General features: G+C 48.7%; 1 protein-coding gene across 2 annotated transcripts in view; it reads right to left on the bottom strand.

The window, feature by feature from the left end:
* Prr5l (proline rich 5 like) overlaps nt 1-17,012 on the bottom strand; it is a 183,600-nt gene that overhangs the window by 8,863 nt on the left and 157,725 nt on the right. For both annotated transcript variants that reach the window (XM_085696663.2, XM_048443608.3), the window contains 3 exons: nt 13,025-13,116; nt 7,478-7,618; nt 1,830-1,956 (listed from right to left, as the gene is read on the bottom strand). In XM_085696663.2, coding sequence (XP_085552789.2) covers nt 1,830-1,956; nt 7,478-7,618; nt 13,025-13,116 — 360 coding nt within the window. The remainder of the gene's footprint in view (nt 1-1,829; nt 1,957-7,477; nt 7,619-13,024; nt 13,117-17,012) is intronic.

The raw sequence follows: 17,012 nt of genomic DNA, 5'->3' as shown, positions 1-17,012 counted from the left end.
AACACATGTTTCAATACACATGTTTGTTTTTCCCGTTAATCTGTTACAGGAATCCGTTCCAACTAAAAGCTTATGGGGCTTGAAGAAAAATTATTTTTCGTCCCCCTCTTCTGGCATTAGGCCCTGGCTATGGTACAGTTCTTGGCATAGCTCAGCTAACCTGCTGGCATCCTGACATCTCCCTGGGTCCTCATCCCTGTAATCACATGAGCCCATGCAGTAATAAGGACGGGAGGCTCCACAGAGACTGTGTAATATAGCATCTAGCTAGGGGCGCAGGGTGGGAGACTGTCTTCCTCCAGTAGCTTTCTGATCTTATGTGGAGGGAGTGAGGAAGAGATCAGAGCTGGAGGCTGTGGGCCGACCTGGGGGTCAGCTGACTGCAGTCAACCTCCTCCAGTCTGTAGATGCGGTGAAGCTAGTACCTCTAGAGAGACAGGAGCAGGGTCAGGAAAACGGCCAGGAGAAGGCTCGGCTGTCCACACAGAGAGACCCAGAAGGGCAGCAAGCTCTCTGGAAACTGCTCCTTGCCCCCTTGGCTGTGAAGCTCAACTACAACTCTATCACAGCAGAAAGAGGGCCAAGAGACTCCAGCCAGGTGATGCTTCCTGTGCTGCACCTTTCTGTGGGTGCTGGGTGCCCAGGCTTGGGAATACAAGTGCCTGCACGGACCTAACAAGCATGCTCGCATACCTGCTGCCTTGCTGCATGACTGTGTGCGCGGCACAGACACCACTGCGGACACTGAAGACAGAAATAAGCAAATGAGTGTCTGCATTGTAAGTGCTTACATCCCAGGCAGTAACTGAAGTATCTTTATCACGAGCCTTTCCCAAGGCTGCCTCCACCAAAACAGTGGTTTTGTTGGGAACTGTTCTACAGTACATTGTACTGCGTCATCAACCATTTCTACCAAGACCATCTAGACTGTGCTCTCCCTGAAAGAAGGATCAGATCTGATTCTCCTCTAGATACTTTACAGAGACTAAGACGGAACCTGCTACCGCAGTAGCTTTATGGTCACCAAAAGAGGAAGCCCCATCCAGAACCCATCCCTTGCAGTGAAAGCCCTTGCAGGGCCTATGGAAACAGAGAGAGGACAGTTGGTAAAAGGTTTGCCTGTGAAAGTGACCTGGGAGTTTCACAGGCTGAGCCGCTGGCAAGGGCAGAAACATCATGGGTGGGTTTCCACTCATGTGAGTGAAGGGTGTTGCAGTGGTTAGTTTTATGTTGGTTTGACACAAGCTAAAGTCATCTGAGAGGAGGGAACCTCAATTAAGAAAATGCTTCCATAAGGTCTGGCTGTAGTCAAGCTGGTGTGGTATTTACTTACTTAATGATTGATGGAGGGAAGGCTCAGCTCATTGTGGGCAGTGTCATCCCTGGGCTGGTGGTCCTGGTTTCTATCAGAAGGAAGGCTGAGCAAGCTATGGGTTGCAAGCCAGTAAAAAGTACCCAGTGAGTGAAATAAACCCTTTCCTCCCTGAGTTTCTTTTGGTCATGGTGTTTGATGATAGCTAACTAAGGCAGGTATAGTTTTAAAAATACAGTTTCCAGTAATAGACACAAGAAAATTAATGTCCAGGCACATACAAAGATCAAAGGTGTGGCTGAGCCAGGTACCACCACAGAGGCTGGGATCAGTCTCTGAGGAAGACTGGTTGAGGGGCAGGGTTACTGCCACATGGCCTCGGAACATCTGTAATTAACAAATCAAGATCTGCCCTGGCCTTCACTGGAACAAAGTGCTGGGCAGACAATCATTGCTCAACACCATGAGGTGGGTATCATTACCCCCAAGTGTCTAGACTTTGGAGCCATGTTCTTACCCAATGAGTACGTGGGGCCTGCGCAGCTGCGGTCCCCACTGATGCCGAGGAAGGGAGACACCACTTGCTTCACCAGCTCCTCCAGCTGCAAATAGCCCTCACTTGGGCCCGTGGGCTCGTGAACACTCTACAAATAAATACCCAAGATAAAGGTTAGTGAAAAGTGTCGCAGCGGTGGACACTTGTCAGCGCCTGCCAATGACCCTCTTCTCCGTGTGGCCACATCAGCCCCCTTGTGGTTAGAATGGAGGAAACGGGCCAGAAGCACTGGTCATTTGTCTCAAGGCCATGGATGAGAATGAAAGAGGACAGGAAACGAAGACGAGGCCATAGGTGGGAGGAAAAGGATGAATGCAAGGCTCGGAGCTTGGGTTCTCGCAAGTCCATGGGCCACAGGGACACAGCTCACGTCGGGCCCTACAGAGGCAGCAGTCCTCAATTCTCAGTCCCTCTGCCAGGTTGTCTAGCAAAACACAAAAGACAGATTTTCCTGGCCCAGTACAAAATGAAGATGCGAGGCCCTGAGTTGAAAAATCTTTTAAGATGCTAAGTGGGAGGTGAGAGAATCATTCAACCCGAAACTAAGAGGCAAGTGGAATTCCGAGCTCGAGGCCAGCCTGACCTACCAGCCTGACCTAGAGCAAGTTCTAGAATAACCAGGGCTACAACACAGAGAAACTCTGTCTCAAAAAACAAAACAAAACAAAACCAAAATCAAACCAAAAAAACTGGTCATTCTAAGATCAATATATAGGTTCTCCCAGGACAATGTAGGCAGCATGGTCCCAACTCTTGCTCTAAAGGGACAGGTTGGCAAGGCCCAACAAATACCCCGCCCGCAGAAGAGTGGGGACTTACCGACAGTGCACAGGCACACCCCAGAAGCACCGCATGGGGACTAACGCACAGGCCTCCCAACAACCCTTCCAAGGACCAGAAGTAAAGACCAGGAGGAGGCTTAGGAAACTTGTCTAGGATAACACAACCATCAAATGGAAAAACAAAGAACATAACAGCAAATAAAGCCCCACGGGACTGGAACCCAAGCTATCTGGCTCTGAGTCCACGTGGCTGTCACTTTGTTACCAGAGTAGAACATGGAGAAAAAACACTTAAAAGTCCAAATCAGGAAAAGGGAAGAGTGGTCCAGCACAGCCTGAGGCCTCAAACTAAGACCTGGGTAAAAGCCAACCAAAATAAATGCATGGCAGCCAAAGCTGAAAAGGGGCTGCTAAAACCCGCTTTCTAGATATGCAGCCGCTCCTTGTGAACTCTGTTTTCCATTGGAAGAGATGATAAACGTGCACTCCTGCTGAGGGGTGGCAAAGACCCAGCGCCACCAGGAAAAGGACAGGACCTGAGAAAGAAGGCAGGCTCCAGGGGTCTCTGTGCTTAGCCAGAAAGATTATCTCCTCGATGTCTCAAAAGAGAAAGCCCTGAATGGCTTTCCTTAAAAACAAAGAATTCACCATGGCCCCAGAGTTGTCTGTGGAGCGAAGTAGACGGGAACAACTCCTGAAGGTAGGGACCCGGGTGTATGGTGTGGTTCCCGAGGAAATAGGCCCTCCCTTGGTCCTTCTCAGCCACATCAAATGAGATGTGGATGCTTGGGTGTTGGGTAGCTCGAGGAAACAAAAAGCCTAAGAAGCAGCTTCGGGTGTGCGCAGGAGTTTGCCGTCTGGGATGACAGACGGAAGGAAGGGACAGGTGCAGCCAGTGACTGTCCATTGGGACAACCCTGGCTGTGGCACTAGGGATAGGCACGGTGATTCTCCACACCCTCTGTTCCGCTCCACTCCCCCTGAGCTCAAGCATTAGAATGCTTAGCGTTGGAAATCAAAAGAGAAAGAAAAGAAGCTGCTTTACTTAGGAAGACATACGAAGGCCTGCCCAAACTGGAGGCGAGCTCTCAAAGCAGTAGAAAGGAAAAGGGGCAGGAACCAAACCAGACTTTAGGGGCAGAGCGGTCCAAGTCATAAAGCCACCTTTATTAGATCTCAAAGCCCAGGAAACCGTTGTTTCTTCTATTTCTTCTCTTGATAGTTCTCATCAACTTCTTCTCCCCAAAAGAGACATGACAGGAAACAGAAGTGACAAAAGGCAGGAGGAAAATGGATAATAACACAGCTTGGAGTTGGGTAGCGCTCCCAAGGATATGACCCCTGAGGGCATCCTCAGCCTTCTGACCCACTGCTAGCCCAGTTAGCAAAACACAGTCAGTAAATGACAACTTTTCATGGCCCAGTATGAAACAAGATGCTGGGCCCGGCATTCAAAATGTTAAGAGTATTGAGTGGGAGACGGGAGACTATTAAACTAGGCACGGGGCCCTCCAAGGACAATGTCACACACCTTGCCTCTTGGGCAGGGCCACTTACTGACTGAATGCCTCCCTCATCTAGGTGGGGCCCCTTGAGAACAAGAGCTTCTACCTATAGCAGGAGATGCCCTGGCATCGTCTTATAAGGGAAGGATTGACTCAAGAAGGTTTAGAAGGCTGGTGGGAATGGGAGAGCTGAAGTCTGAGAAATGCTTTTTCTCTTTGTACCAGAGTCATTTGGGAAAATCTTCCCCAGGTCCCATGTCCCTATAGAGAGTTAGGACCTAGGAAAAAATAGACAATTCACAGTACATCCCTGTAGCAGGCGTGGCCCCAGAGTGGATTCTGAAAGTTTTATTCTGGCTCCAAAGCTGCTGCCCCTCAGGACCCAGAGAATCAATATGGACCCAGGGAAGACCTACATTGATTGCTGTCAGCCTCTCTGCCTCAGCTCTCTGAGATCCGAGGGAGAAAGCGGCCCAGGAGACCTATTCCCACCAGGCTCAGAGGGAAACGATGCCAAGTACCCCGCCCCGGAGAGTGGCTATCTTAGAAGTTCGAAGGGTGTTTCCAGTACCGAGGAGGAGACAGGAAGGAAGGTTAAGAGGTCAGAGAGCGAAAGCTAAGGGATGGCCGGCTGGTCCAGCCCCCACAGATCAGGCGTAGTCCTGTTGGCTAGCTGGCCTCTCTGATCCTCTACCACCTTGAAGTGGGGAAAAAAAGATCCACAGCAGAGACTATTTCCTTGCCCAATTTTCCAGAACTCCACCATAGCCACGGAGCTTCTCTAGCTGTATTTCACTCCCCTAAAAGAAGCCATGGCCTTGGAAGCCTCCTTGGTCATTAGCAGCTAGCTCCACCACCAGCTACGTTTATGAGCAAGACTGGGCTGGGTGCTGAGGGCACAAACATGAGGAAGAAGCTTAAGATTAGCTTTGACTGTTCCAGACAACAGTGTTTAGATCATAGGGGAAGTGAGCACCAAGATCTCAGCCCCGCACGGACCACGAAGGCCAGAGCACCAGGTAAGCCAGATCCCAACATCTGAGGGAGAGGGGGAGGGGCTCCAGGCCCAGGTACAGTCATGAGCAGTTTTCCTAAGATCAGCTGGGAAGAGCCGCAGGTACACAGCATGGTGGGTAAATGGGACAAAGGCAGAGTAGTCCTTCTGGGACATCTTCAGGGGCTCAAAGGGGTGACGACATGTGTCATCAGGTGACTCTACGCAGGACCCAGAGCCTCAAAAGGCTTTCATTAATAGAAACAGGTCCTCCTGCTCCAGCTTCAGTTGGGGAGAATCTTCAGAGGGCAACCACACTCACAAACAGAAAGGGATGTAAACAGAAAGGGATGTGTGGTAGTTAATCTTGACTGTCAGAATGAAAGCACCCCTTGAGGGCTTTTCTAGATTAGGTTAATAGGGTGGGAAGACCCCACCAGACATATGGACAACATTGTTCCCTGGGCTGGGGTCTCAGGCTGCATAGAAGGAGGAAGCCAGCTGAGCACCGGCATCCCTCCACCTCCACTTGCTGATACAGATACAAGATACGGTGTGGCCAGTCGCCTTGCCTGCACTGATGACGAAGCCTAAACAACCCTTCCTCTTTTAAGTTGTTTTTCTCAGGTGTCTTGTCACGGCAAAAAGGGAAGTAACTAGCACTGGATGCCTCCCCAAAGCGTTAGAAACGAAAACAGAAAGTGGAGCCCAGCTTCCTAACCTCACTCCCAGAACCCTCAGGGGCTCCTTTTCTACACGCCATCTTTGGGAGCTAAGCGCTGTGCTCAGTCCTTCAGGTGCAAGCTGCAGACACTTTGCCGCGCCTATCCTTTCCTTCCCTTTTACAGAGAGGCTGGACCTAGATGGATACCCACCCTCATCTCTGAGACGACCCTTCCTCTTTTCTCATTACAGGAGCAGGGAATATGCAGACAGATAAACCAAAGGCACATAGATGGGGCTGGTGGCATCCCACCACTCACCAAGACCCTGATGGTGGCTAGAAACTGAGAACTGCACAGCCATCCACGGGAAAGGGCTCCCCAGGGCATGTTGGGTTCACCTGACCTCACTCAGGGTCAGCCGATCGGGCAAAAGGGAACCCCAAGCACAACACATGCCAGCCAGATCTCTCTCTCTCTCTCTCTCAGATTTATTTATTTATTATGTATACAGTGTTCTGCCTGCATGTCTGCTTGCAGGCCAGAAGAGGGCACCAGATCTCATTACAGATGGTTGTGAGCCACCATGTGGTTGCTGGGAATTGAACTCGGGACCTCTGGAAGAGCAGTCAGTGCTCTTAAGCTCTGAGCCATCTCTCCAACCCTGCAGCCAGATCTCTTACCCAGAAGAGGGAGCAGGATGTTCTGAGTATTAGACTCTTACCACCTCTCACCAGCTGGGGGATTTGGCTCCAGCACTTAAGTGTCCTGTTTTTGCGTCCTCGTCTGGAGCATGGGAATAACAGCAATGCTGACCTCATTAAATGGTTATTTGGGTTGTTTAAGAAAAACAGTACATTTATAGTCCATGTGCCTGCACCTGGCAAACAACCAGAGCCTGAGAAGTGTTAGCTCATCTTCCTGTGGCAGATTTAGGATTGGGACAAGAAGACAGCATGGAGCCATCTGGGTAGTGTCTCGCTGGTAAACACTACAGAATGTCACATGTAACCTGATCCGAATTATTCCACAAACAGAAAGACCAAGTCCAGAAGCAAGCAGGCAAGGCCACAAAAGACAACATCACAAAAAAAAAAAAAAAATGAGGAAGAATGATCTGTTGAGATAGAAAGTGACCAGAGTTGGTGGCTCTGAGACCCATGTAGGAGTTCTAGGTCTATTTTGACTCAACTATGGTAGATGCTTTGTTCTTGTTTGCACTCCTTGGCTCCTTGACCTCACTAGCTGGCACCACAGTGAAGGCCTACTTCTGTGCTCACAACCCTGGGCTGGGTGCTGAGGACACAAGCAGAAGGAAAAAGTTTAGGATATGCCTTGACTGTCCCAGGCAACAGAGTATTCAGAGCAGAGGGAGGGTGAGCACCCAAATCCCACCCTCCCAGGGACTGAGAAGGCCACAGCACCCAGTAAATCAGGTGTTGTTTTCTTCCCTTACTCCAACGCCAGTACCAGGTACGACACCAGGGGCCTGCTGGGTGCACAACAAATATACATGAGCCAGTGAACCAAGAAACATGGACGAATAAGCAGAAGAACGCACAGCTCAGCCGCTCTGCACCGCGTTTGCCCTGCTCCCCACCTCCATCACAGCGGCAAGGTTATTCCGCTGTTTGTGGCGTAAGGGGCAGGCCTTCCCGGTGCTCACCTGCAGAATGAGCAGCATTTGTATAACAGATGAGGGCAGCCTGGACTGTGCCAGCAGTAGCGAGTCACCCAGCTTCACCTTCAGCAAGACCAGGTCCCGGAAGCCCAGCAGGGAGATCTGGCGGATGGTCAGCTCCTGTCCCTGGGGAAGACAGGCGGAAAGGTGAGAGGGGATGCTTGCTGAGTCCCCACCAGCCTTCAGTGCTTCTGGGGAAGTGTTCACAGTGCACTCGGGACGGACTGGGACAGACAGTGCAAGGCTCGTGGGCTGTCACAGAAGACCCGGGTCTGCTTTCTCCCGGCATTCAGGCAAGGTATGGATCAACCCGATTAGATAACCTAAGGACGATACAAGACCTATATAATAGCGGAGCATGCTGTCAGGAGAGTCCAGTGGTTGGGAAGGAGGAAGAGAGAGGAAGGGAGGAGAGACAGAAAGGATTACAACTCGCTCCCCACCTCAAGGCTGCTTTCTCAATTTCATCTGTTAAATATTGAAGTGCTATCACAGGTCAGGCAGCATCAGCCCATACATAGTTACATAAGACGTCAACTTCTTCCATAATCACAAGTAACTGAGGAAGAAAGGTGATTTGTAAGTAGGAAAAGCCTCACTATTTCAGCTGCTGCGGTAGTAGGCAGGAGATGAAGACACCAGTTGTCATGAGAGCTTGCATTCGCTAGGTTTTGTGTGCTAGGCAGGGCCCTAAGACTCTAGATGTAAACCGTGCATGTAACCTCCACTTCTGTTGTGGTTTGTGTGTGTGTGTTCTCACACTCGCCTGGGGGAACCCTGGGACTTGGAGAGGCATTTTTACATTTTTGAAAGTTGTGTGTGTGTTGTGAATGTGAGTGTGTGCACGTGAGCACGTGAAGGAGGGAGAAACCTGACTAAACCACACTGTCCTGATTAAATACGACTCTTCCCTGTGCCTATGATGGTGCTTCGCCATGAGATCAGCACTGGAGCCAGCAGACAGGACAGAGTGCTGGCTCTCTCCAGCACGGGTGGGCATCCTGCAATCACCTGAGGCCTCTTCAGAGCTTCCACCAACCTGTCTGTGGAGCTGGGCTGGACTCTCCTTAGAGGCCTGGCCATGCTGTCCTCTGTCTGCCTATGACGTTAGTAACCTTCTAATAAACTTCCTCCATCAATTCTCAATGGTCCCTCAAAGCTATCTGAGATGTTGCAATTTTTACCTCAAGGTTTTTTATTTTTCTTTCTATAGCATTAAAATGATTACAAACTATGGAAGAAAAGTACTTTTACTTGGTCTTAGATAGGGCTCGGGCAGGCAGTACATAGGTCTAGAAATGACATTCTTGGCTTAGCTCAAGCTGGACTAGAGAAGGCTTTCCTCCTGTTAGATAAAGCCCACCATTCCTGAGAAACTTGTGAAATGGGTCCACCCATAAAAAGGACTCATTTCCCTTGCCTCTGGCAGAAGGGACATATGGCTCTCCATTAACATACATATGGGTGGTTCCACATCAAAGCCCATGCTGGACTCCAAGCTCCCTCAGCCCTTATTCACAAGTACTTGTTACACATCTCAAGGTCCCCACACTAGCCCTGGCCCCTCTCACTCCCCTACTCCTGCACTATGCTAGCCCCAGGCTATTCCAGCCCCTTTATAACAGCAAGTTGCTTACCTGTTACCCTACCACACCCATTCTCTACTAGTTTTGCCCACTCTTCTCTCTCTTGCTATTTTCCCCACTTCCCTGGCCCATGTCTAGTCTGCTTATTTTTCTCTTGGATCTGGATTCGTCTGGATGCCTTTGGATGTTCTTTCTCACATCCACAATGAAAACCTTCCTCCTAATCATGGTGCAGACATCTCGGTGGTTTCTTTACTGTGTTCCTCACATACAGTCTTCTTCTTTAACTACCCATGCTTGATAGCTGGTGGTTAGGGATGCAAGACCCAACATTAGCCCCTTGTTATGCTGTTTAGACCAGGTTACTCCATGATACAGGATGCTGCAGGATGATAGGAACTATCCAACTTTTGTTCATGGCCCCTTCTGTGGCATCCGTCCCCAGTAAAACTGTCTGATTTAAATCATACCAGGCGGAGAAAAAGAAAAAGGCAGGCAATGGCAGGCAGACTTTTAGAAACTAGACTGAATGTCAATCTGGAGGAAAGAGAAGACAGGAGGAATAAGAAGGCAATTCTAGAACTCCCCCTGCCCCCACCACTAGCAACTCCTTGGCATAACTGGTCTTTTGGGAAGCTCCTAGAGGCCACCCAGGCACTGGGGCCTCTCCACTGGCAGCCAAAAGAATGACTCTTGGTACTTTGTCATTTTGTTTTGGATTTCACTTTTAAATCATTGAGTAATAGATATTTTTAGGCTACAATTCAAAGTTAGGACAGGGTTAAGGCAAGCAGAAATCACTTTCTGTAGCTTCTTGATATCCATCCAAGAAGCCACTCTTCAAAGGCTTGTATTTATCTTCTGAATTTTTCTAGAAAGTTTTTAGCTCTATAAAATTCATACCTAACCTTAAACATACATAGAGAGCATACTTTTCATGCCTGTGTTTAGCTTAGTGTACCTTGGACAATTTTGCAAATCAACACACCTTGCTTCTCCTTTGCCCCATATTATTTTAAGGTCATATAGTATTCTAACATGTGAATATACTCTAACTGCTATTTATTCAACTAAAATACCTTTCTTACTACAGCACTGTAGTAAACATGTTTATCCATGACTCTCTGGACCCTTTTGTTAGTATATCCAGATCACTACCTCTTTTCGAAAGAAAACTTACACTATCAAAAATCCACCTTTAAAAAGGAATGGGGAGCCAGGCAGTGGTGGTGCACACTTTTAATCCCAGCATTTGGGAAGCAGAGGTAGGTGGATCTCTGTGAGTTCGAGGCCAGACTGGTCTACAGAGCGAGTTCCAGGACAGTCAGAACTGTTTCACAGAAAAACCTTGTCTCCAAAACAAACAAACAAACAGCACGGGGAGACAGGTGAGTGCTGAACAAGCCTGAAGACCTGAGTTTGAGCCCCCTGAAGCTACATTCAAAAGACCAGATGCGGTCTGTAATCTTGCAATTGGAGAGGCAGAGCCAAGCAGATTCCTAGAACTTCCTGGTCAAGTGGTCTAATCAAGTCAGTGAGATAACAGGCTTGGGAAGACCCTGTCTCAAAGTGGGAAGGCACCTGACATCGGCCTCTGGATAAATGCTCACACCTGTACATGCGCACACACACACACACACACACACACACACACACACACAGAGAGAGAGAGAGAGAGAGAGAGAGAGAGAGAGAGAGAGAGAGAGAGAGGTTTTATGGATACTGCCACATTGGATACATATGGAAATACACTTGATGGGAGAGATGAGGTGCTTGGTTTAGACCAACAGAAACAAGTCAGTCACTGCTTCCTGGGACTTTCATTCGTGGCCTTGAACCTGGCCCTGGGGTGTTCTCAGACTCTGATATGGCTTCCCTTCATAGTGGACCAGAGAAAGGACTCCTAATCATCCAAAAATAAAAGCAGGTCTATCTTTGCCCTTGAAACAGAAAAAAGTCATCTCCACATTACCTAATGCACAGACCGCCCACTTTCTGTGCCTTCTACCTTGGTGCCCGTTTGTTACAAGTCTCCCTTACTGCCTTTGAATTTTCCATTTATTCTTTGAGTCCATGCCTCTCCCTCTATATCTCAGGTGCAAATAAAATGGGTGAGCTCAAGCAGATGCCTTTCAGGGTCAGCAGGGGGAGAAAGTGGCCTCCAGATGAATGAGGGCCGTGGAGTTGCTAGGGAGGAAGGTGAAATAAGCAGGCATTAGGATTGCCAGACCTGGCCACTTTTCTTTAGGTCTACAGGACCGTGCCCCTGCCTGGCTCTGAGCCCCTCCGTGCCCATTCTCCACCTTCTGTAGCCACCACCTCGTCCTGGCAGCTGCTGTCACAAATGACCCTTCCTTTGGGTTAAACACAAGACAGTGGCTAAATTTCATTTTCCTATACACATGTCGGAATCTACTGTCATTTACATAAAATTCATACTTAAGGCAACATCTGGTGTCTTTATTTGCTACACCAGTGGACCCTACTCTCAGGTCTATCGTTCTGAGGACCTGCTGCTTGGTAAGGGGCAACAGCTGCAAGGGAGAGGGTATCTAAGGGGGCAGAAGCCGCAGGGTCTCCAGCAGCGCTGGCTCAGACTGAGGATGTTGAGAGGAGCGAGCAACAGGCCAGGCTTCTACTTGCAACTGTGATACAGGAAATGGGAGAAGCAATGGGAAGTGACATTCACTAAACAAAAATTTAAATATTGGGTACGGAGTGCAAGCAACCCCATACTCCTTTGAAACCCGTTCCGTGCAAACCATCTCCTGGGGCCTTCGCTGTGGAATGAGGAAATTCCAACCATTGCTGGTGGCTCTGCTTCCAGTTTGCTCATTACACCCTCCCTTCAACAAAGCCAGAGCTGCAAAAGCCTCAGCCCCAGGGGGAGGAGAGGAATGTGAGCAAGCAGCAGGTAAGTGAGAGCAATCTGGGAGATGAAGAGGCCGCAAATTAAACTAGACTGTCTGGCCAGCACGGTTCAGAGTCCGGGGTTAGGATGTGCTGCTACATTGACTTCTAAATGGATGATGAGGATCTGAATTCAGAGCTTCATGCTTGCCATGGCAAGTTCTTTACTGTTGAACCAATCGCCTTCCCTAAATCCCACATTCTAGAAAAACATTTATTATCGTTATTACTTTAAATTACATGTATATGCTTGTGTCTCTCTGTGTGGGTTTGTGCTTATGAGAGCAGGGACCCAGGGAGCTCAGAAGAGGGCCTTGGAACAGTTGTGAGCCATGCAACATGGATGTTGGGAATTACACCCAGGGTCTGCCCAAGAGCAGTACAAACTCTTAACTACTGTGCTGTCTCTCCAGCCCCAAATCCCAATCCCCAGTTTCTCAGGAACTGGATGATGTTATGCACAAAGTTAAGTGCATAACTCCTGACCTGCACTGTAGAACTCCAGCCCACCCATTCCCCATTCCCCACCCAGCACTAATATGTCATGTAGTTCTTTGGGTGAGAGTCCATCACAGACAGCGAGGGACAGCTTCCTTTCCCACGACTTCAGGACAACAGTAATTTGCTTAAAATGTGTTACAAGGAATTGGGGTGGGGGAGCAACCGGGTCTAAAGGGTGAAAGGGCATGAGACACGCATGTGAAGCCGTCCTAATGAACTAAGACTTTCCGATCAGTGTGCATAATAAAGTATTTTAAGATTTCACTTCAAAGAGAATGCCGGTGAGAAGCAGAGGTGGGGTAAGAAAGAAAGAGAAGAAAAAGGAAAACCCACCCTGCCCAGTACATACATCATCAAAACCACAAGGGTAACAAGAACCTACAAATTGGTGGTTATATATAAGCCTCTCTTCACTTGAAGTTAGGGGTAAACAAAGACCCAGAGAGTCCTCCCGAGGCCTCCGGGTCCCTTTCTAATCAAGGCGCCCACCTAGGTCAGTGGAGGAGACAGGCTGTTGCATCCCAGTGACACTAACCTGAACCGGATAAAATATTGCCTGCAGGGTGGGGAGAGTCTCGGTGAAGAAGTGATCCCAGACTTCAGCCAGAACCTCAATGAGACTATCACCTACACACGGGAGAGAAGATGGGAGAAAGAAGAGAACATGTCATTACTCACGGGAGAGGCCACAGGACAGCTTCTCCTCAAATGAGAAGTTGTATACACACTAGGGAACTTGTAGCCAGGAGCTGCTGATACCTAGAGATCACAGCGACAGTGTACAGGGTCTCTGTCCCTGTTAGGGCCATCAGAAGACCCAATTTCCTCATAGGACACACACAGCAACTGAAATTAAACATCACTCATGAGATCCTGAATGTAAGCCGAGGAACAGCCTTTGCAGGAGCAGCAAGACGCTTGTTCAAGCCACAAAGTAAGCCACAAAGTATAACAGTAGTCAGTGTAGCATGAGGTGGTACCAAGGGTTCACAGGGCCCCAGTGTGGTGAGTGCAGAGTGGGCTGCACACTTGCAATTCCAGTACTTGGAAGGTAGAAGCAGAAGGATCCCGAGTTCGAGGCCAGCCTGGGCTATGTATAGTGAATCTGAGGTTAGCCTGTGCTCTGGAGCAAGGATAGCAGAAGAGAATCTTAAGAGCTGTGACCTAGTCAGAGGTCACCGGGAGTCCTGACCTTGGGACAGACTAGTGTCAGGCTGCAGAGGGAGGCCCTCTTGGCGAGGGTTTTGGAAATGAGCTGGTCTTTGGCTTCTGCTCTGACTTCCTGGCTTCCCATGTGATCTCTTTCACACTTATCTACCACCACAACGACACCCACCATGAGGCTCCTACCAGAAGACAACCCAAGTGTCTGAGCCTCCAACTCAGTGAGCCAAGTCAATTTCTTATTTATAAAGTGACCTTAGGTATTTTGTTATAGCAAAATTCAGGTGGGAAGCCTCAACTGAGAACACAGAATGTGCTTTTCTATCCCCAAACTCAGGAAAGGGAGGTGAAGATTTAAAAATCACATGGCAGTCAATATTCACGAGTATTTACAGCATTTTCAGATGCTCAGCTAAAGTACTGAGCACTACTATGTGAGTACCCACTACCCCATCTTACAGGCTCAGAGACACAAGTAACTAGGCTAACAACAAACTCCTAGCTCAAGGGCAAAGGTGGGGTCCCTGACTCCATGGTCTTTATCTGATTGTTCTGAAGAGTGATTGTACAGTTGTGCACTGATCTGTCTGCAGCTATACTTACTCCATCTGGACAGTTGTTATACTTGTCTCGATTTGCAGCTATACACTGCTCTGTGCACAGTTATACATGGATCTGTCTGCACAGTTATACACTACTGTTTGCACAGTTATACACTGACCTGTCTGCACAGCCGTACACTGCTGTTTGCACAGTTGTACACTGACCTGTTTGCACAGCCGTACACTGCTGTTTGCACAGTTGTACACTGCTGTTTGCACAATAGTACACTGACCTGTTTGCACAGATATACACTGCTGTTTGCACAGTCGTACACTGATGTTTGCACAGTTGTACACTGCTCTGTTTGCACAGTTACTCTGGCCTGATTCTGGCTGTGAGCTGTCAGGTGAGAAGCAGAAAGAAGATCTACAGTATCACCTTCACCCACCGCTGCACCATTGCTGAGAGGCACCTCCTAACAGTGCCTGCTCACCCCGGCACCAGGAAGCCAAATGCCACCCACAGGCTAAAGTATACAGGTCACCTCATGTCACTGAAGGGATGAGAGAGGAGAGAGCCTGGTTGAAGTGGCAGCTGCTTAATGACCTAGATGCCAGAGCATACGGGCTACTGTCTGCTCATCCTGAGCAGAGAAACTGGGTCAGCCACAACAAGACACCGAGAGACGTGTTTGGCAAAACACCACTAGTTCCATGGAACGAATCTTGATGGTTTCATTTACCGTCTTCTGTCTATTAATTTAATGGGCAATAAAAGCAGTGGCCGGAGAGAAAGCACAGAGCAAGGGCACAGCTCGTCGCTAACAGCTGCTGGGAGGGCAGGCTGGGTGCAGAGCGGTGCCATGCTCTGCTTTCCCTGGCAAAGCACTAATCAAACATCGCTAGGATTGTCCTTGGCTAGAACTTGAGAGACTGCGGCAGGTTCGTCCTGGGACGGGTTTGTCCCTCTTCCATTTTAGGTGCAGAGCATCCAGCCAGACACATCAATAAACCACTAGGTAAAGGCCTTCATGGCAAAGAATGCCAAGCGCCAAATGTGTAGGTTTCTGCACATGCCGGGTCTCTCAAGGGTAGGAGGTTCCTATCTGACCCAATAGATGACATTACAGAGCAAATCTTTCAAGTTAGCAGGAACAGTTTCTGTTTTCTCTTGGGAGAAGGACTCTTCTACAATGTGGACCACACAGCCAAGAGACTCTGCCTCCTTCTCCTCTGTCTTCATCCTCCGCTAGATTTCCCTCAGCCTTTGAACTGTGGCTATGCAGGAGCCTTTGCGTAGGATAACTCCTCTGCCCAGACTTCTCTTTCCGTCCCTCTTTGCCTAACTTGCCGGTTAATCCTCCTCTTTTCAGTTCAGATTTGTTCTTACAGTCTGACTTTATTCCTCCAACTCTCGCCTGTGTATATTAGTAGAACTAGTCTTGGTACACTCACAACTGACCACTAACACACTCTCTCACCCAACTTTCACACACTCACACACAACTGACATATTAATAGATGGTGATTTGATTCATATCCGTCCCCATTTCCAGTTCAGCAGGCCCAGAATCCAGCAAAGGACCAGGCATTCAGCCATGCAGAACCGTCTTTCAGATGTAAGCAAGGCTCATTCACTGCAGGGATGAGGCAGGAGGACATCTCGTTTCCTAAATCCAAACTGAATCTTGAAGAGCAATAAATGCTGTTCCAGCTGCTTTGTTCATAACCCTTACCTGAAGCCTTCTACATTGAAGGGAAGGAGACAGAACCCTATGGCGCAGATCTATGCCTACTTCCAAGCTAAGATAGAGGCCTCAAGGGTGCATAGAGGAGTCTTTCCACCCTGGAACTGGGAGGTACCTTCTGGGAGACTGGATCCGGCAGATGGCTATAAAGGTCAGAGAGGAAAGAAGGTTCCAGAAGGTGTTCTGTGAGATCAACAACAACAAAGGAAGAAAGACATAAAGGAAACAGGCAGCCTCATTTCCAGAAACAGCCTACAAGTCAGAGCTAGCTCCCTACAAAGGTGAAGGTTTGAATGGAAGGTTCTGGATGTCTGCCATCGAATCTGCCCTCTGATATACCACAGGAGATAAATCAGCAGCAGCACACAGGTTGCTATCAAAGACATCCTGAAAAGCAAGGCCAGTACAACTGTCGCAAAGACTCAAATCAACATGGTGTCCCCTGTCCACCAGCTGTCGCCAAGTACAGCCGAACACAGCAACAAACCCAGGTACCAGCAGGAAGCTGCCAGGGTACCTTCACCTAGCAATGCACAGGGCATCCTGGTTATTCTCAAATTTGATTTTTTTTTGTGTGTGTGTGTGTGGCACAAGAACCTTTTCAACCAAACAAAACCTTTCTTTAGGTTCTAATACATGAAATAAAAGAGTAGAATCATATTGTTTGAAGATGATGACGTCTCTTTGCGGTCTTTCTGTGCCTGTTCACTGTGCTCCAACACCACCACCGTGAGACAAGGAGAGCTCAGGGAATGCCTGGAATGCACGGGTCCCTGGCCATGCTTTGGGTTTACAAGCACGAAATCTTAGATGATCTTTGGTCGATCCTCCCAAGCTCTAGCACTGAGTTTCTATTTTTGAGTCATCTCTGCTCCTGGTCACTTGTATCCGTATTTCTACCTTTCTGTTTTATGGATGTCTAATTCTTAGTCATTGCTTGTCTCATGGAGCAGGTTTTACACATTTCCAGGAGCTGTAATAACTCCCAGAGGGCGACAAACAAGCGGCGTGGCCAGGACAAATGCTTCTTGTCCCTCCCTCGACTGGAGGGCTACCGCCCACATCTGTG

This window comes from Myodes glareolus, chromosome 10 (assembly GCF_982192425.1).
Source record: "Myodes glareolus chromosome 10, mMyoGla1.1, whole genome shotgun sequence".
Taxonomy (NCBI): Eukaryota; Metazoa; Chordata; class Mammalia; order Rodentia; family Cricetidae; genus Myodes; species Myodes glareolus.
Note: the sequence above shows the minus strand (reverse complement) of the source record. Positions and strands in the feature narration are given on the sequence as shown.